General features: G+C 37.5%; 1 protein-coding gene across 3 annotated transcripts; it reads left to right on the top strand.

The window, feature by feature from the left end:
* The first annotated feature begins 575 nt into the window (after positions 1-575).
* shisa8b (shisa family member 8b) lies at positions 576-21750 on the top strand. Of its 3 annotated transcripts, none has more exons than XM_083555568.1 (4): positions 576-1811; positions 8941-9062; positions 16874-16990; positions 19746-21750. In XM_083555568.1, the coding sequence occupies exons 1-4, from the start codon at positions 1258-1260 to the stop codon at positions 20216-20218; spliced, it is 1266 nt and encodes a 421-aa protein (XP_083411694.1). In that variant the 5' UTR covers positions 576-1257; the 3' UTR covers positions 20219-21750. The 3 variants fall into 3 exon arrangements, with proteins under 3 accessions (XP_083411694.1, XP_083411693.1, XP_083411695.1); XM_083555567.1 differs by having other exon boundaries at positions 1200-1811; positions 19743-21486; XM_083555569.1 differs by lacking the exon at positions 16874-16990 and having other exon boundaries at positions 1200-1811; positions 19746-21486.

The raw sequence follows: 21750 nt of genomic DNA, 5'->3' as shown, positions 1-21750 counted from the left end.
GGATTTAATCGGACAGTCACACACACACACACACACACGCACGAACAAACACACACACACACACACACACACACACACACACACACACACACACACACACACACACACACACACACACACACACACACATTTATAATGCCATGTCTTTATCTCCATGCTGCACCTTTAGGACAGTTTACAATGACATGCTTTGGAAGAGGAAAATTCCCTACATGCTACACTATAGCATCCAACCTGTGCTGGATATTAAAATATTTTTCTCACCCCTTGTATTTGTTTCCCCTGCTTAAATACATTTGCAGGTACTTTCTACAAATATGTGTACTTATTCTGGCATCAAAACTAGAAATAGTTTCTTGCTTTATAAAAAATGTAATTTAAGATTGTGATGTTTGAAATAATAACATAATATCCATTCCTCAACCTTTTTTAGTGAGCACCAGCTGGGTAGATATGATCCCCTCCCCCATCTCTCTCTCTCTCTCTCTCTCTCTCTCTCTCTCTCTCTCTCTCTCTCTCTCTCTCTCTCTCTCTCTCTCTCTCTCTCTCTCTCTCTCTTTCCCTCTCTCTCTTTCAGAGTTGTGAGAAGGGTTCAGGCAGAGAGGAGGGATTTCATTTCAGTCCTGAACTGTTGCTTTTTATGGGACTTTAAATCTGGGCTCTGAGTGTGGACTATGTTGGATTGCTACAAAACGCAAGCTGTGAGCTCTTTAGGACTCCTTCCCTCAGGATGAAGCGGAGAAACAGTTATTCATAAAGGAACCACTTGCAGTGGCAAAAGCTGAAATAATACTACCTGGATGTACAGGTCAGCTCTGTTGACCAGACTACCTGGTGCAACACTGGAAAATATTAACTAATAAGCGAGAACAGGGAAAGCAGAAAATGTCCAAAGAGCTATGTTTACATTTTTCTCTTATAAGGCAGAGGTAAAATATTCTTTCTGTAGGTCTTCTATCGATAATTTGTGACCACTGCTTCTAACATATATTTTACACTTTTAGCAGTATTACCTTGTAATAATGTATACAATGTTTCTTGGTAATGACTTCTTAATTATTTGCATGTCATAAATTGTTTTTTGTTCTAGGCTAAGCAGTAAATGTATTAGTTTGTTAGTGAAATAATGAATTAAAAGAATAATTTAGTTGATTAAATAATTAATTAACTTGTTCAAAGTTCAGGCTTGAACAATTAACACTTGCTATGTTCATTATTGGAATGTTCTTATAATCTCTAATAAGTATTTAAAGCACCATGGTTAGTCCGTCTTTTCTACTCCATGTTGTCCTGGCTACTTTACTTTGGTGCACCTCACAGGCCCAGAATGAGGCAATTACTGTAATGGACATGCAGCTGACCAATCGGACAGTAGATCCAACTGTTACATCAGAGGGAGCACTAATAATGACCTCACCTGCAGGAGAACTAGTGGAGGGAACAGTCCCACCCACAGGTACCCGCTGTCAGGGTTATTATGATGTGATGGGACAGTGGGACCCACCATTTAATTGTAATGCAGGTATCTTCCTGTACTGCTGTGGCACCTGCTTTTACCGATTCTGCTGCCAGTTCCATCAGCAACGTCTGGACCAGACCTCATGCTCCAATTATGATACACCAATTTGGGCCAACACAGGTAAACCTGTGGCAACTATCACTGAGGTGCAGTCAGAGCATGGGAGGGATCGCACACAAATGATTGTCTACATAATTTGTGGCGTGGTGGCCATTATGGTTCTGGTAGGAATCTTCACCAAGCTGGGTTTGGAGAGACGAAGAGGCGGACAAAATGACATCACCAATTCAAGGTGAGTTTAAAAAAACTCTGTAAGTAAAAGTGCTCATTAAAATATTTTATGACCTTATTTTACAGTGTCTTGGATTCACCAGGTTTCATTAACACCAGATTGTTACAGTGTCTCTGCACAGGGAAGGAAAATCTTTGCAGTGTTGTGTTTTATCCCAATCGTGGAATAAAACACAAAAATATTAATCAGTAAGAATATTGGAGGCATTCTATAATGTAATTCTTTTCTCTAATAGCTCAATCTGTCTGGCACTCATTAAGGGCTTCATTAAGGACTTATTATTTTCATATTATGACTGTTAAAGGGGATGACAACTATTAAGTAAAAGGGAGTGAAAATGTTCATGTATTATAAAGGACTATCCTAGTAATTTCAAGAGACACTGCATAAATTCTTAGGAGGAATTTTTCAGATATTTAATCCTAGTATTGTGTCTTTTTGGATTCCTAGCACTTTAACACACGCTTTGCCATTACAGTTCCTACTAAATATCGCTTATCCACCTCTAAGTCAAGTCTCTGATAAAATCAAAACAATTTTGTCCTCAGTCTGAATATTCAAGAACATTCCCTGAATACCAAATGACCTGTCAAGAATCATAAAGCAAAAAGCAATTCATGTGTGCCATGCTTTTCCCTCGCCTTGCCATTACTTACATCTCAGACTGGATCTGTGCTAATTATGTAAAAGCCCATTAGAAGTAGGTGATATTTTGCGGTGCAAAAGAAAATTTCCTACATTTTGGTGCTGTTTAAAGTTAATATCTCTCTAAAGCAGAGCACTACTGACATGATGCTCATCACTGCTCCTGGGATTAACTCTTCTCCAAGACTAACACTGCATGAATAATTTCTTCCTTTTGCTCTCTTTGCTCTTTTTACACTCTGTGTGCATGTTTTGCAACAAATCCTCGCTCTGTTTCTAAGCGCTTCTTTACAACCTCTATTGAAACCTAGTGCTTCTACACGTGTAAGTTTCAACAAGGCAACGGTGCATAACATTTTTTGCTTGCTAATTTCTTTCAGTATTTATTTTCAATTTTGTTATATATTTAGCACATTTAACAAACCAGAATGAATGTGGTGTCTTGTCTCAATCAATTATATAGCATCTAAACATTGCCTTCCTTGTATGACTTTATGGCAGTTTGATAGATTTTTAGCATCAATTGATATGGTAGAATATTATAAGACAGAAGGTGTTAATGTGGAAGGTTCCCTGTCAGAAGGTCAGAATTTAATCTGCATCAATCTACATGTACTCAGTATGTATGCATGTTTTCAATTATGAAATTTAAGATTAACAAGTGCATGGTTTATAATTGAAAAAAAATGATGATTAAAAAAAAGTTATTTTGAGGTTTATTTATATCTAAGGCATCTATACACCCAAAAAAATGTTGGCCTTACTTAACTTTTTTATGTCAACAGGTTCCACGTAACCCAGTTACGTTGCATTTAATTAACAATATTGATTTCAGTAAACTTAAGTGAATTACATAAAGTTAATGTAATGTTGTTTAGTTAAGTCAGCTTAACATTCTTAATTTAGTTTTAATATAAAAAAAAACCTTTCATTTGGCTTCTCCCGTTAGGGGTCGCCACAGTGGATCCTCCGCATGGCACATGTTTTTACGCTGGATGCCCTTCCTAACGCAACCCTCCCTATTTATTCGGGCTTGGGACCGGCACTAAGAGTGGCTGGGGTTGGTTCCCTGATCAGGGATCGAACCCAGGCCGCAGCGGTGAGAGCACCGCATCCTAACCACTAGACCACCAACCTGTTTGTCCACAAGGGAAAATCTTCGCTTGTTTTCTCTTTTTGCACTGTGAACTTTGTTTAAATTGATTCCTATTAAATGGCCCCAATCAAAAACAGAGCAGAAAAGTTCGTGTTGAATCTGCTTTTCATGTGCGCATGTGCAGATATTACTCTACCTGTTGACCAAAGCGCGATACTGCAGAAGCAACACAACTCGTTTTACTTAAATTAGTTGTGTTAAACTGAAATATTAAAAGTTCGTAATTTTGTCAACACGACTCTTTTAATTTTAATAAACAAACTTAAGTACATTATTTAATTTAGACATAGTTATATTCTTTGGGCCAACAGCAGCCACATTTCATTTTTTTAAATGCAAATACATTCGACATTTATGGATGTGGCTCTCTCTCATTTCTACAATGTGTGTAACTGAGGGTTCAGGTGTCTGGAGGTATTTGTGTCTCTGATTTGGAAAGTCTGTTGTCTCCTGCTTTGCAGAGGCATAGTGGGTGAGCAATGACATTTTCATCCTTCTGGCCCCCTGCCTACTAATGCCTCTTTCCCACCTTCTTCAGGCACCCTGAGAAGTCTTGTGGCAATGCGTGGGTCCATGCTCACAGACAAAACCCTCAGCCCTGTGCACATCAGCACACCGGTGTTTTGGATTTTTTTTATGCCATTAAAACTCCCCATTGCTTTACAGTGACCTCTTTTTGCAGTGTGGCCTAAGGGAGTCTGGAAGCTGACACAGTCTACTCTAATGACCATGAGTAATGGACACAGTGCACATTAACTCTATAGATTTAAAGTACTTACACAAATACTTGGAATTATTCTGTGATACAGTGCTTAAGAATTCACTCCCTATAACTTTTCCACATTTTGTGTTCAAACATAAAAAAAACTGTTTTTGTGACACACTGGTTAATCAAACAAACAGATAAACAAATGTTGTTTGCACAATTGTACACTCTCTGGGCCAATTCTGTGTGGAGCCATTTTTAAACGCAATTACAGCTGCAAGTCTTCAGGGATGTGTTTCAGGTTTGCATATCTGGAACCTGATATTTTTGTCCATTCCCCGTGGCAAAATTGCTACAGCTCTGTTAAATTACATTGAGACCATTGGTGAATAGCACATTTTTGGTAAGTCTTGCCACAGATTGAGGTCTTGGTTTGACCAGGACACTCTAACAAATTTAGATTCCTAGTTTTGAACCACTCTCTTCTTCTTCTTCTTTCGGCTTTTCCCATTAGGGGTTGCCACAGTGGATCATCCGTCTCCACACCCCCCTGTCCTCTACATCTGCCTCTTTCAACCCAACTACCTGCATGTCCTCCCTCACTACATCCATAAACCGCCTTCTTGGCCTTCCTCTTTTCCTCCTTCCTGGTGGCTCCATCCTCAGCATTCTCCTACTGATATACCCCACGTCCCTCCTCTGCACATGTCCAAAACATCTCAATCTCACCTCCCTCACCTTGTCTCCAAAATATCCTACATGCGCTGTCACTCTGATAAACTCATTCCTAATCCTGTCCATCCTCGTCGCTCCCAACGAAAACCTTAACATCTTCAGCTCTGCTACCTCCAGCTTCACCTCCTGTCTTTTACTCAATGCCACTGTCTCTAAACCATACAACATCGCAGGTCTCACCACAGTCCTATAAACTTTCCCTTTCACTCTTGCAGATACTCTTCTATCACATATCACTCCTGCCACTCTTCTCCACCCTCTTCCACTCCAACTGGAATTCCATTAACAGGTGTATTCATATAAAGATAATGTGATGCTTTCTTTAAATACGATCGAAATCCTAAACTAATTATGCCATTCCATATACAAAAGACGCACCAAAAGTAGCCAATGGATATCACACAGATCGGAGTGAATACTTACACAAACACAATTTTTTTCATTTTTTATTTGTAAGCATGCTATTTCTAGGTTGTACCTACCAAATCTAGAATAGCGGGAGGTACTGTATCTACAAAGGACTTTAGAGTCTGTAATTCTGAGGCCGACCTTACAGATTTGAGGGTCATTGAAACTTAATGAGGCAATAGCCATGTCACAGAATAATGATTATATTTTTTTATTTTAATGGACATCGAGATGGATTTTAACAAGGTTGGCTGGTCTTTAAATTGTTCACATTATGAGTATGTATATTAGTCTGGGAGAGTGCAAAGGAAGATGATAATTTGATATTTTGATATTGCTGTTATAAGGAGATATAAAGGATGCTGGTAAAGGAACAGCTATGCTCACGCTTTGCTGGACAAATTAGAAAGAGAGAGTACTGGGGCATTTAAAGGTTTAATAGGTAGTAGAGAGTCAAAGCAAACCACACTGACTACGCTAAAACTAAATCCATCTTAAAAAATATGTTAAAGTTCGATTTCTACAGTATACTGTATTTTTTAAACGAGAGTGCATTCCTTTCTTTGAAAGATGATTTATTTAATTCATTTTTAATTTCTTCCAAAATTGCTCTTCCAGATGAGAAGATCAATTAGGATCGTAATTGCCATTCAAGCTCTCTGTTGCACTCTGCTTTACTGTATAATCAGTTTCAATTAGCATTATATTCAGCTGTGTATCAATCAGAACATTTACACGCAAGAAACCTTGATTAAGCTACTATTGTTTCTAGTGAAATATTAAATCAGGTATTTAAAATGTAAAATGTATATATATGCATACTAAAAATATCAATTAATTTAATTTATAACCATTCATTTGTAATTAGTACGTTCAGTGGTGTTGATTTACATTGATGAATAATGCTGAAAGTAATATTTTCTGCATAGAACATTCTGCAGATGCTGTAATACACTATTTGTAATCATTTTGACATCTTTAATTTATATAGCCAAGCTTCTCACCTACTACAGCGTTCTCCCAGAGAGACTACTGGGAATTATTGGAATTACTAATCTGAGCATTTTATGAATTAAAGTTGAATAGCGGCTTCAAATTATACAATTAAATGTGTAAAACTCACTCCTTGTTTTACAAACAGTAAACAGACTTGAGTCAAAAGTAAAAACAATGCAATGGTAGGCAAACCTCCAAACTTTATTTGTATTTTCATAAAGCAGAATAATGGAGAAAATATTTTCTCAGACTATTGCTCCTTTAATTATGGACTAATTTTGGTTAATGGCAGTAGTGTTCCCAGTCTCTAAACTATCAAGCAACCCTGCATTCCAACTGCCTGGGGTAACATTGGTCTCAGCTTCCCTAATAAGATCTGTGACAGATAAATGTGTCATTTTGTGTCAGCTTTCCTTTTATTACAGAATGATTTGTAGAAATTATGATAGCTCACAAGATTAACACACTGGTTGACCTAAACCATGCTTTTCCCTTTTCTACCCTTTCTGTCATTTCTGAAATATGCTCCACTATTTACATGAGATCATTGTTGTACATCATTGTCCTCTCATGCCTTCCTTTGTTGTTGTCCTTAATTTGTGCCTCACTGGTCTACTGCCATTGGCAGTTTCTAGCGTAGGGGCTCTGCAGTCACATTAGATCTCATCATGGTCTTTTGCCAGCCAGAAGGCTTATTGTACATGTTTGGGCACTCACTGGAAATATTTTACATATACATGATGACTTTGTAACTACAGTATATGACTAGATTTTGGAGAAAGCCCTTTCATTGTTTGTTATTGTTGTTGTCTGATAGACAGTACTTTCCTTTCCAAAAGTATTGAAATGGCAGGTCTATCTACTGTATCTATCTGTCTGTCTCTCTATATTTATGTACATTATAATCACAAAATTGAGTTCACCCCTCACATTTTCCCAAGGGACAATACTATAAAAATGAAACTTAGTATATCCTTGAGAGTAGTCAATGTGCAGATTGTAGAGCAGTACAGATTTATTGTCCACTAAAAATAACTAAACATACAGCCATTATTGTCAAAATAGCTGGCAACAAAAGTGAGTACACTCATCATTTCCATGTTTTTTGTCTGCTGGACAGGACTATACAAATTTGTGTATTTTGTATTAGAGCAGTTAAAATCTGGTGCGTTGAGTACAATTCTCTCTTACTGACCACTGGATTCTCAAAAAAGAACTCTCTGAGAATTTGATAATTAGAGTTGTTGCTCTCCACGAAGATGGCAAAGGCTATAAAAAGATCAGTAACAACCTGAAACTGAGTTACAGTACAGTGGCCAGGGTCATACAGAGGTTTCCAAGATGGGTTCTACTTGACACAAGCCTCGCAATGGTCCATCAAAGAAGTTGAGTCCTCATGCTGTTCCTCAGGTGAAGATGCTGGCTTGAAAAAACAGATGCATGATTGCTCCCGGCATTACTTTAGAGGTTGCAGAAGCGGAAGGTCTGTCAGGCCATATGCCGCACACTGCAACAAGTAGGTTTGCATGGCCAGTGTTCCAGCAGGATGACTCTTCTGAAGCTGGCTCACAAGAAAGCATGCAAACAGTTTGTTTAGATAAACTTGTTTGGCTCAGATGGTGTCCAGCATGTGTGGCAATGCCTTTGTGAGAAGTACCAGGAAAATTGTGTCTTGCCTGCAGGTCGAGCATGATGGTGGTAACATCACGGTCTGGGGCTGCACGAGTGCTGCTGGTACTGGGGAGCTGCAGTTCAATGAGAGAAACATGTATCCCAACATGTACTGTAACATTCTGGAGCAGAACGTGATCTCTTCAGAAACTGGGCTGAATGGCAGTTTTCCAACATAATAATGGCCCCAAACACACCGCCAAGATACACCTGCCATGCTGAAGAAGTGTGCTAAAAACAAACAAGTCAACCAAGCAAAACTTCAACAAGGCAACAGTAAAGATACATTTAGGAAGATGCAGAGCAGAAATAAAATTATAATAAAAGATTATAATTAGACTAGGCTAGTTCCGAATTTGCAAAGAAATATTGAGAAAATCCACAAAGGTTCTTGTACTGAGATTAAACTGTATTTTGATTTTTATCTCTAATGTCTTACAGATTAAATGGTTAAATTTTTATCCTTACATGGAGACAAGTTTTTTTCCGCAAATTTTAAAACAATCCTCAACTTGCTGTTAGCTAGGTTCCAAATGAGAACCCGCAAATTTTCAGAGCCTTGAGTTCTCAACTATGAATTATTGGAGGTTGACTGAATTCTGCTGATACTTTGGAGTTAGTCCTTTAAAACAATAAGTGATTGTTAGGTATGATCGACACACACACACACACACACACAAACACACACAAACACACCAAAGACCAATGCCCAGTGACACATCTATACCTATAAATACTGTATCTAATAATACTTGAAGATTACTAAAACATTTTTTTATCAGTGCACCAATGTTTCCATATGTGCTGTACAGGACTCTGCAGGAACTGCTGAAGCAACCAGGTGGGGATGTGAGCCCTGTAGATGGAACCAGTAGCAGCAGCACCACTCCTGGAAACAATGGCATTTCTGCTCGGATGTTACGGAGCCGCAGTGGTAAGACATTGAGGCCCTCCATATTTACCTCATGTATGCCAACATCTTTCCACTCTTATTAATCTTACATTATATATTTTTTTAGACTCTTTCTATTAGGACCTTACAAGAGACATATTTTGTAATAAGGACTAAACAACACTGTGTATCTACATCAATGCAGACTTCATTAGATCTATTTCAAAAGATTTTGTAAAACCACTTGACAATATTTGACAAATTTGCTATATATTTACTGGATGTTATTAAAACAGTGTTCTTGAATATTTCATTAATAACATCCTTGCTTTGATTCATAATTAATGTTGTAATTGAGTTACAGTTAATTTTGAGATAAACCTCAGTAATATTTTGATACAAAGACTACATTACAATTGAAACTGTGCCCTATTTTAATGGCACAAAAAGCAAGTGCTCTTTTTCTTTTACCAGTGTAAATGCTCCACTTATATAGGGAGCACATGTTCAATAGAGGTTTGATCCTCCCATTTCATTTTTTTAAAGTGCCATTTGGTAGAAATGCTGAATTTATACGACAAACTGTGCTTTAGAGGCACATTATTCTCTCTTCATCATGGTAAGGATTTAGCTTTGGCTCTCTAGTGCTCAGAGCTTTAATGTGTGTCTGATTTGACATACCTCCTTCACATTACCTTAAGTAATGGCTTTAAAATTAAGAAACAGTGTTGCATTTGTCACATGGGTTTCAGAAAGCTAACTCAGGGAAATTGACATGTAACCGGATGTTTTCAAGAAGGCTGATCTCCTGAAGTCTTTGATCTCTGAGGGTTACAGAGAAATAGCAGGCTTCTATGTACACTGTCTCATATGCACTGGACTTTTTGGAGAGAGCTTGCAGGTTATATAATGTCTAGGTCTTTATAAAGAGACATGACCTGGTAAGGTGGCCCCGATGGCAACAGTGTTTTTCCACTGGAAAGATAAGTTGACATCTTCTTAGTGATGAATTACCCTTATAGTTCCTGTTCCTGTTTACAATAATTGGCCAAAACAAATAACAAGCCTGTAAATCAGACAAAAATAATCATGATAATGTCTTTATTATGTGTTATGGCTCATTTATCAAGAGTACAAGTTTACACTGTTGTACTTACTTTCAGTTGTGCATGTCTTGGCAAAAAATAAAACTAGAAGCATTTCTTGGCTACGGTATTTTAGCATCGATTTGCATCAAAGGATAAAATATGTGATGATTCTAAAATACTTTTGGGAACTGCTCAGTAACTGATTTGTACTGAGCAGTTTTGTCTGATTTGACATATTATTTTAAGAATTTGAGCTTTTTCATTAACTCTTTTTTTTTTTCTTTCTGCCCTTTTCTGCTCTGCCCCCATTTCATTCTCCCTGTCAGGTAAACTTTCTTTCATCCCTCAATGTTCTACTTTCTTTTTTCCTGTGCTTCTTCTTCCCCATCCCCCCCTCCTGCCTCTGCCAAGCTCCCCACAGAAAATCAGCAAGTATTTCAAAGCTTAGTTACAGCATCTCTTTCTCCATTATTACTTCAGCATGAAAAAAAATAATCTAACCACCAGGTTTCTAGTGAAATCATGTAAATGGAACTATAATTCCAAATTTGTTCTCCTTCAGTCTTCTGTGAAGACTTTCCACTAGATTTTGGAGTGTGCCTTTGGGTATGTACTCATTCACTCATGTACTCATGGATGATGAAACCTAATACACAGTCAGTGTTTAAACCATTGGGCTTCTGATCAGGAGGTCAGAGGTTCAAATCCCATCACCACCAAGACTTTAAACAAGCCCCTTAAACATCAATTGTTTAGTGCAATCAAATTAAGTAAGGGTGAGATCAATTGGCTAAGGGTGTCTGATAAATGCCATAAATGTGCAACCACAATTAAAAAAAAAGTTGGGATGCTGTGTAAAATATAAATTGAAATAATGCAATTAAAAAACTTTTTGTATAGTGCTTTTTACAATGTACATTGTCTCAAAGCAGCTTTACAGAGATAAAAGGTTATAAAGTTGTATAAAAGAATGTAGAAAGTTAGTGCCTATAAATTTGTTCCTCATAATTTTAAGTTTATCTATATTGAGCAAGTCAGTGATTGGCAAATGTCATGAACTCATATTTTATTCACAATAGAACATAGAATACATATTAAATGTTTCAACTGAGTATGTACCATTTAAAGGAAAAAAATATGGCAATTTTGAATTTGATGGCTGCAGCAGGTCTCAAGAAAGTTGGGATAGAGACAGCAAAAGGCTAGAAAAGTAACTGTTATAAAAAAAAACAGCTGGAATAACACTTTGCAACTAATTTGTAACTTTTTATTTATGAGTGGATAAAAATGTAACTGGTCAAGCACACAGCAAGCCACCAATCACTGTAGAGTGCGTGCTCTGTTTTGAACTTCTTTTGATTGGTGGTATCTACACAAGCACAAACATACAGTTCAGCATCAGTTCAACAACAAGCAGAACATTTAAGAATAATAAATGATGGAAGGAACTCGTGACTCTAACTTGTCACAACACCTGTGGCATTTTTAAATCCTTGAGTAGTTGAAAAAAAGGTTTTGGGCTCATGATAATTTTAATAGATATCAATCAGTTTTTTAATAATTAATATCATTCTATTAATAGATTGAAGTGCTAAGAGTAATACTAAAATCTTGTAAGAAATATGATGGGAGCACATTACAGCCATAATAAATCATAGTACTTAGGATACTTAAGTACATTTAAAGGCATAAAATAAATATATAATAATATTTACCTAGTGTGTCTTTACTTTAACTCAAGTACATGTGTACTTCATTCACCACTGGACTGTTGTTAAAAGAAGAGGATATGCTGCAAAGTGGTAAACATGGCCATGTCCTAAATTCTTTGAGATATTTACAGCTATCAAGTTCAGAATACCCTAATTTATTTCCTCAGAATGGTACTTTTCCTAAGCATATGAGTTTTGCAAATCATTGGATTCAGTTTTTATTTATATTTCACACAGCGTCCCAACTTTTTTTGAAATCACAGGAGCATTGTAATTAAAGCTTTGGCTTTTTAGATACAATGAAGGTAAATTGTAATGCTGCAGCATACAACTGTGTGCATTCAATGTTGTGTCATCAGTTTGATAAATGCACACATAAAATAGCATATAAAAAATGACATATTTTCCATAATCTAGGAAATGTAGAAATGAGATTTTTCTTTTTTTTGCCAAACGGAACTATAAAAAGTAAGTAAATAAATGTAAAAATATACGTCAATCAGTATGTAAGATTTGTTTTATCCTAATTTTTATTAGCAGCTGATACATGCAGTCATTAAGGGCTAACACAGTGATCACTATACACATAGAACTTTCCCTGGATATTATCGAGGCATAGATGTTCGAAAAATCCTCCAGTCTGCCTTAGTGTGTAAATAATTTAAAAACTTAAATAAGACATAATCTGCTCATCAGATATATTTTTTGTAAAATTAGACAAAATATGTGTGTGTAAAATGAGAGCTTATGATCCATGCATGTGGGGTAACCTAATTCATACATGTACATATATGCCCACTACACCTCATCTCTGTCTTTCATGCACTGAAGGCTTGTTAGTGTGCCATTATGGCCATGTCAAATGGGTCTGAGAGCCTCAGGGCTGTGATCATGCACAATAGTTTGTTTTAGAGAGATATGATGGCATTATGCTGAGGCTGAGGACAGTGAATAGCAGTTTTTAGACTAACGTGCATGCATGCACACACACACACACACACACACACACACACACACACACACACACACACACACACACACACACACACACACACACACATCACGTCTTTCTGTTCCATATCTTTGCTGCACACACACAATATCCCACACAGTTCACATTCCTACCCCTTAAAATACAGGCTGTATATTTGCCTTCTAAGCTTCTAAGCAGTTAATCCTGCATGTGCTTGCATGTAGTGACTGCAAGGTTGTAGCCCTAACAAACATCAAGCTTTTCATTGTGGAAATTTGGAAATTAATGTTGTAAGGGGAACATGAGAAAAAAAAGCTAAAATATAACTTATAAAAGGTTTTGGTTCACTTCATAGAACTACTTGAGGACTTTTGAAATTTTTATTTCATATATCACATTCATAACTTAGATGCAGTCTGATGGAATTTAATAGGCTTGGCTATTGAGACATGCTTTGGTCTGACAGCCCCATCATTAGCCCCTGCTTATATCCTGCATCATTATCAAACACTGGAGGGGGCTGGGGCAGAGATGCAGTAGTAGAAGTGGAGACCAGCAGTAGTACTACAGCTATTGAGCTCAAGCATGAATTTTTAGCACTACCACTCCAGGGGGTTATTATCAGTGTATGAAACAAAATTGAGTTTCAAACAGTAAAGATAGTTATTAACAAAAAATGTATTAATAAATCATACAATCATAGAAAAACTAAACTTGTCAAGTATGCAACAAAAAACATATTAACACAATCTTAAAACACCTATAGATCCAACAGTTTGATTTTTAGTCTTAAAGAGGTGTTACTGTTAAAACAAAAAATTCAGAAATACTTATTTTTTTCTGTGAAATAACTTTTCTGTGTTCTTTCCAAAATGTATGTCGAATAAGAAGTATATACCACATTAATGCACTGTAGAATGTGCGTGTGGTTTTAGTAAAACCTTTTTAACACTAAATAGTCTCTTCTTTGACATCAACAGGAAGCGGTAGCATAATTCTCTGAACATATGTTGCAGGTTAACCCTAAAAAAGCACATTGATCTTAGCTCAACACACTGTGCTATGTTTAATGAGACATGACTAATGATCAGTGGAAACATAAAGGAAAGCAGCCAACATTCACTAATTGGCCTGTCCATTTTACCAGCCAACTGTGGAAGTAGGCCATACAGGCTGGGGCAGGACTCTCAGCATGGCCTGTGCCACATTTGTGTGTCATACATGACATAGCGGGCATGCAGAGCAATACAGCACTATTATGCCTCAAACCAGCAAAGGCACCAAATTTGTATTTATCCCTAGTTCTTGTGCTGTTTTTAGAGTATCACCTTGTAAAAGTAGCACAAAATTATAATCTACTTTATTTGATTGATTTGCGGAGCATATCATACACACAGAGCAACAAATACCAGGGTTTATTTGGAAACTACATATTTTATTAGCATAGATATAATCATATAAGAGGCAACTAGGCACTTGCATTATTTTTCGGCTGAAAAGTGGTCTATTATGCATTATTCAACCCCAATACCAAAAAAGTTGTGAAACTTAACTGGTGAAATAAAAACAGAATGCAATGATTCGCAAATCTTATAAACCTATATTTTATTCACATTAGAACATATAAAACATGTTCCAATCAGGCTGAGGCTCCAGCATCAGGTCTGGACTGCAGGCAGGCCAATTCAGCACACATACTATTTTTCTACAAAACTATGCTATTCTAATAGATGCAGTACGTAGTTTACATTGTCCTGCTAATGGAAGCAAATGTTGCAGTAAAACCATTAGATATGCAGGTTTTTATACAAGCACTGATAACAAGCTGGATGGTCTCTTTCCTATTTTAGTTTTGAGGACGATGCATCCATGGTATCCTAAAAATTTTTTACATTTTAATTATTTTTTTACCACAGAACAGTTTTTCACTTTGCCTCAGTCCATTTTAAATAAGCTTTGGCCCAGAGAAGACGGCATTGTTTCTGGTTTATGTTGACATCAAACTTTCTCTTTGCATTCTAGAGCTTTAACCTGCAATTGTGGATAACAAGGTAAACGGTGACTTCTGAAGGGGTTTTTTCATCCCATGCAGTGACTTCCCTTACAGAATCATACCTGTTTTTAATGCAGTGCCGCCTGAGGGCATAAAGATCATTGGCATCCAATATTCATTACCGAATTTTTTCCTTTTTTTTTTTTTTTTTTTAATTCTCAGAATCTTTTGATAATATTATGGACTGTAGATAATGAGGCATTCAACGTCTTTGCAATCTTATGTTGAGGAACATTGTTCTGAAATTTTTCCACACTATGTAGATGCATTTTCAAAGATTGGTAAACCTTTACTTTGGAGAGACTCTGCCTCTCTAAGACACTTTTTATACCCAAAAATGTTGCTGATATGTTCCCAGTTAACCTATTTAGTTGAACAATGATTCTCCAGCTGTTTCTTTTTAGTAACACTTATTTTTCCACCCTTTTGTTGCCCTGTCCTTACTGGAGACATATTGCAGCCATTAAATTTAAAATTACCTTATATTATCATAGCAATGGTACAGATCCTCAATCAGAACATTTGATGTGTTTACAATGCTCCATTGTCAAGTCAAGTCAAGAAGCTTTTATTGTCATTTTAACCATATATAGCTGATGCAGTACACAGTGAAATGAAACAACGTTCCTCCTGAACCCTGGTGCTACATACAACAACAATCACAAAAAACACAGGGCTAAGGACTAGTAATTGTCCTCGCCACATAAAGTGCATCGTGTGCAACCTGGTGCAAACAGTGCAAAGACAACACAAGACAGTGCAAGACAACACAAGACAGTGTAATACACAAAACACAAAATAGCGCCACCAATAAACCTGTTGTATATTGCACACTGCGGTGTGTAAAAGAGTAAGGTGAACATTGTATTAAAAAAATGTACACAAAATGCTGTGCAAAAGACCAATAGCAGCAATCCCAAAAAAATATGTGGAAAAATGCCATGTAAACAGTTCGTAGTAATGAAGTGATGTAATATGAGTGTGCTGAAGACATGGATGTGTGAAGTGAGTAAGATTGTGTTTAAGTCCGGGTTTTACAGATCAGTCACACAGATTGCGGATGCAGCGTGTGGTGTAAATGTCCGTGATAGAGGGGAGAGAGACTCCGATGATCTTCTCAGCTGTCCTTACTATCCTCTGTAGGGTCTTGCAGTGATGCAGCTGCTCAAGATGTTTTCAATGTTTCGTCTGTAGAACGTGGTCAGGATAGGGGGAGGGAGATGAGCTTTTTTTAGCCTTCTCAGGCTGTAGAGATGCTGCTGGGCTTTCTTGGTGATGGAGCTAGTGTTGAGTGACTAGGTGAGGTTATCTGCCAAATGAACACCAAGGAATTTGGTGCCCTCGATGATCTCCACGCGGGATCCACCGATGTTCAGTGAAGAATGGTCGCTCTGTGCTCACCTGAAGTCAACAACCATATCTTTAGTTTTGTCAAGGTTGTTCGCTCCACACCAGGCTTTTAACCGTTGCACCTCCTCTCCGTATGCTGACTCATCGTTCTTGCTGATGAGATCCACCACGGTCGTGTCATCTGCAAACTTGATTATGTGATTCGAGCTGTGCATTGCTACACAGTCATAAGTCAGCAGAGTGAACAGCAGTGGACTGAGCACACAGCCCGAGGTGCTCCAGTGTTCAGTGGTGGTGCTAAAGATGCTGTTTCCTATCCGGACTGACTGAGGTCTCCCAGTCAGGCAGTCCAGGATCCAGTTACAGAGGGAGGTGTTCAGGCCCAGTAGGCTCAACTTCTCAAACAGGTGCTGAGGAAGGATTGTGTTGAATGCTGAGCTGAAGTCTATGAACAGCATTCGTACATATGAGTCTTTGTTGTCCAGGTGGGACACTTCACCTTATTTTCATTTTGAAAAATTAGACACAATTAGAATTATAAAGTAAGTTGCCCAAAACCTTCACACTGTAGGAACCTAACTGTTATATAAAAATGGTATTTAAGCACACATTGGAAGGTGTGAAACTGATTTATAAGCGCCTTTTTTAATCTGGTTCTTACTTTCTTCTATTTGCAGAGCAATATCACATCAGCAACACTCCATTCAGCCCAACAGTTGGACTCTCACATCCCCAAAGCAACAACAGCCTGCCTGGTCTCACACGTAGCAAGTATACCTCACTGAAGGCTGTTGGTAAGAGATTGAACGAAGATAGTCTGTCAGTCATGGGAATACTAGAAACCCAGCCTATCTCTACTGAGCTATTTACATTTTAATCAAATCCCTTTGATGTTTATCCTGCAATTCATTTATCATTTATTCATTTGATTTAACATTCTGTAGCAAAACAGAATTATATACTGAACAAAATTATAAGCACAAAACTTTTTGCCCCTATTTTTCATGAGAGGACTCAAAGATCTAAGACTGTTTCTATGTGCACAAAAGGCCTATTTCTCTCAAACATTTTTACAAATCTGTCTAAATCTGTGTTGGTGAGCACTTCTCCTTTACAGATAGAATCCATCCACCTCACAGGTGTGGCATATCAAGATGCTGATTAGACGTCATGATTATTCCACAGGTGTGCCTTAGGCTGGCCACAATAAAAAAAAGTATTAGATCTTTGAGTTCAGCTCATAAACAATGGGGGCAAAAACAAAGGTGTTGCGTTTATATTTTTTTCCGGTATATAAAGCTATATAAAAATAGGTTTTACTTTTTGCAGTGGTGCATAACTTGGGGATATTCAGTTGTCATTTTATAATTTTATAATTATCATTTTAAAACACCAATATACCAGAAGCCAAACTGCATTTACTATAACCTGTGAAATATGTAGTTGCATGATCATGCGGATTTCCTGTGATAACTTTCCATCAAATCTGCACTTATTACTGACACAAAAAGAACCAGAGAGCTACAGTATACCAGATAAAATAATCTAAAAACCTTTAATAAGATTGCCAGAGCACTGAACTCTACTGAGTGTCAGGATGTTAAGGGGTAGTAGTAAATACATGTCTAGCACTATTTGCAGGTGGTGAAAAGGGAGACTTTTTTATCAATGAGAAAATATTGTGCATTCGGAAAGAATTCAGAACTCCTTCTCTTTTTTTAATTTTGGTATGTTGCAGCTTGATAATAAAACTGCTCAAATACAACTGCTCAAATCTCCTCATTAATCCACTCCTGTGTTGTCTTGGCTGTGTGCTTAGGGTTGTTGTCAATGTAGAAAAGGGAACCTTCTAACCAGTTGCCAAGTCCCTGCTGCAGAAAAACACCACCACAGCAAAATGTTGCCACCATCATGCATTACTTTTCGGATGGTGTTGGGCAATTGATAACCGGTGCCTGGTTTTCTCCAGATATAACGTTTAGAATTGAGAATTGTTTTAGAATGTTTAAACTGAGAAATTGTACGCTTTTATGCATAAAATGAGCTCATTTCAAATTTGATGCCTGCAACTGCTCATTTCGTGCAAAAATATGTCAAATTTCTCAGTTTAAACCTTTGTAATGTTCTCTATGTTATATTGTGATTTGAAAGTTTAGTTTATTTTTCATTTTATTCAAATTTAAAAAACGTCCCAACATTTCTGGAATTTGGGTTGTATGTGTTTTGCACTGAGGCTTCTGTGTAGCCACTCTGCTATAAAGACCAGATCGGTGGAGGGCCACAGTGGTGGTTGTCTCTCAGGAACTTTGTCCCATTTCCACACAGGATCTCTGGAGCGCAGCTGGAATGACCATCGGGTTCATGGTCACCTAGCTTACTAAGGTCCTTCTCCCCCGATTGCTCAGTTAGACCAGTGTTTGGAAGAGTTGTGATTAAGCCACACTTTTTCAATTTGAGAATTATGTAGGGCATTGTGCTCTTGGAAAGTTTTGTCACCTTCCCCAGATCAGTGCTTTGCAACAATCTGTCTCTAATCTCTGCAGGCAGTTCCTTAAACCTCATGGCTTGGTTTCTGCTTTGATATACATTGGCAACTGTGAGGATCTTTATAGAGATGTATGTGCCTTTCCAAATCATGTCCAACCAATAAACATTTCCACAGGTTGACTAGAATTAAGGTGTAGCAACATCTCAGCAATGATGAAGAGAAATGGGAGGCACCTGAAGTGTTGTTGCAAAGGGTTTGAATACTTATATACATGAGATATTTCATTGTTTTTTTTAAAGATATACATGCATTTCTAGAATTGTGTTTTTAATTTGTCATTATGGGATACAGAGTGTAGACTGAAAAAATCTATTTGACTAAAGTATCAGGTTGCAACATTAAATAAAAAATGTGATGGGGGGTCTGAATATACTGTAATGTAGTGTATTTTTTTATTGTACAGCAGCAATAGACATCGCAGTACTATACTGTATTTAATGCCATTAAATATATCTTCTAACAAAAGTCAGTACAGCCATTCATTGTACTGATCAGTTGATCTATTGGCATAAGCACACTTCCTCCCCAACAGTGAAAAACTAAACAAATACACACTAAGAACATAATGAGTAGAGAAAGAGAGCAGCGTGCAGGTCTTAGAGATAGGTAACTCATGTCTAAGGAATGTCCTTAATGCACTGACACACTAATCTAAAATGACACCACTGTTTTATGTGTTTGTGTCCACTGCACTCAGAAATAACTGTTTTTAACTTATAACTTAGGGTCAAGCCTTATGTGCCTAGTTTAGCTTATTTTACACCAAGACGTTGGGGCTGAATTGGCAGTTTATTTATATAATTTTAGATCTTACAGAAGTTTTGTTCAGTTATTAGTGTGTCTCTCTCTCTCTCCCTCACACTTTCTCTCTCTCTCTCTCTCTCTCTCTCTCTCTCTCTCTCTCTCTCTCTCTCTCTCTCTCTCTCTCTCTCTCTCTCTTTCTTTCTTTCTTTCTTTCTTTCTTTCTTTCTTTCTCTCTCTCTCTCTCTTTCTCTCAGCAGACATGGCTGGCAGAGGTTACTATAAAAGCTATCCATTCATGGACTTCTCTCAATACCAAACTCTTCCTGCACCATTTCAACCCATCCCAGTGCACCAAAAAGACAAGTCCTATTTCCATCAAGACAAGCCCTACATCCACCAAACTCTGCCTTCCCCTGACATTCACTCTGCTCTTTCTATTTCCATCCCCACCAGCCAACTTGAGAGAAGCTGCATTCAAAAGACCAGCACTCAACCCCTTCACCTGAGTTCAAGCTTCACAGTATGCGGTACTGCACCCAGACATGTCCATCGGCAGACTTCACACCCTGGACACCCTAGTCGCAGGCAGACCTACGCTGGTAGAAGGCAGTACAGCATAGAGATGCTTCCTGAGCTTTTCTCACAACCCATGTCCCATGAAAGACATTTGTCCTACCCTCACAAACACAAGAGCTTTAAAACCAACAGCAAAACAGAAGTCACTGTCTAAGAGTCCTCAGCTGTTTCATTTTATTTAAAGACTGACTAATAATATGGCTCTCTTACCACAGCTGCTTAGCTTTCCACTGGGTTCCTCCAGCCTCAATAATTCAGTCTCTGTCCTCTGGTCCTTATGCCTCTGCTACAGCATACTATCCTATACACACAGCTGGGAAGTAAGTGTGTAGCAAGATATACTCCATTGGTCAGCTCACAACAGTGTGAGCTGATTATCATTATGTGGAGCTTTTCTCAGAAATGAACCCAAAATGATTCAGTTCATTTGATCAGATGATCTCAGGCAGAAGATGAGGTCTCATTCGAAGCAGCCTGGCACGTGAACCCGGGGATGACAAGAAGAACACATTCACTGTGGTTCTTATGACAGATCTAGTTGTTTTCTTTTGTCCGTAAATGCCAAGTTACAGTATTACAGATCATGCACATTATGTTTATACCACAAATGAACACAAATAACGTCTTCAATCCTGTTCTCCTACTCTTATCTCAGCTCCTCCTTATGGATCATGAGTCTGGGACAGTTAAAACCACTGTGATGCTGAGCTGCATTTTTCTGAACTGTTCTTACACATTCAGCTCTCAGCAAGGGAAGCCACCTCCAATTACAATTCCCATTTGTTGGGCTTATGGTCCAGAGCACTAATCTGGAACTGTGAAATCTCTTCCCCCTATGCTTCAGCACAGAGATCTCTCAAGAGTTCTTGACAACTGTGACATTTAATTTTGCATGGATGGATGAGGAATCATGTCGCTCCATTATAAAATACAACTTATGCATTGAATTCCACCTTCTCACCTTTTAACATATTAGTTATTAGCAGTACTTGTAGTAGTAGAACTAAAATCTCTTAAAACGAGCCTGAAATTGAGGAATAAGCTGGTGGGGAGACGAATTAAAAAGATTGAAGATTTCAAGCACATTTGATTTACAACAATGCCAATTGTTTTATATACAGTATATACATTTTATAAAGTGTTTGTAGTATTCACCATATAAATTATGAAAGTGCTTCCAATAATCTTCTGTATTAGCATTTTCTCAGCCCTCCTAACTCTGTGAACATCACATTTGTGCACTTTTGTAATCTTAAATGTACATTTCATTATACTACATGTGAATATGTGCATGCGTGAGAAGAAAGTTTGAATAACAGATAACACTGCATTTGTATAGCAACTTTGTGGAAAAGTATGTACATGTACTAATATGTTGTGTTGCATTGTACACTTATAGAAAATGTAAAAACTTCAATGGTTCTTTGTTTGTCTGTTCAGGGAAACCCTTAATAGTTGTATTTAAAGTTTCCCTGTCAGAAAGATTTCCAAGTAGAACAACCCCTTTTTTTTTTTTTAAACTTGCAACAACAAATAATTCAGTGACCCTTAAAAGAACTTTTAACAACTATAAATATGTTGAGTCTGTATAAATGTGTCTGCTGTGCACTGGATATGCCACTATTATACTATTTACATTTTCATTTAAAGGGCTTTTTAGAACAATTAAAAGCAAATAGTTGTAAA

Source organism: Silurus aristotelis (assembly GCF_946808225.1).
Source record: "Silurus aristotelis genome assembly, chromosome: 12".
In the NCBI taxonomy this organism is placed as follows: Eukaryota; Metazoa; Chordata; class Actinopteri; order Siluriformes; family Siluridae; genus Silurus; species Silurus aristotelis.
This window is presented reverse-complemented; position numbering and strand designations above follow the sequence as displayed.

Bases quoted from the DNA above. Each gene is read 5' to 3' on its own strand.
- shisa8b (XM_083555567.1), top strand. From the start codon at position 1,258: ATGGTTAGTCCGTCTTTTCTACTCCATGTTGTCCTGGCTACTTTACTT. The intron at 1,812-8,940 runs GTGAGTTTAAAA...TGTGCTGTACAG, and splicing joins AATGACATCACCAATTCAAG to GACTCTGCAGGAACTGCTGA. The intron at 9,063-16,873 runs GTAAGACATTGA...TTCTATTTGCAG, and splicing joins GATGTTACGGAGCCGCAGTG to AGCAATATCACATCAGCAAC.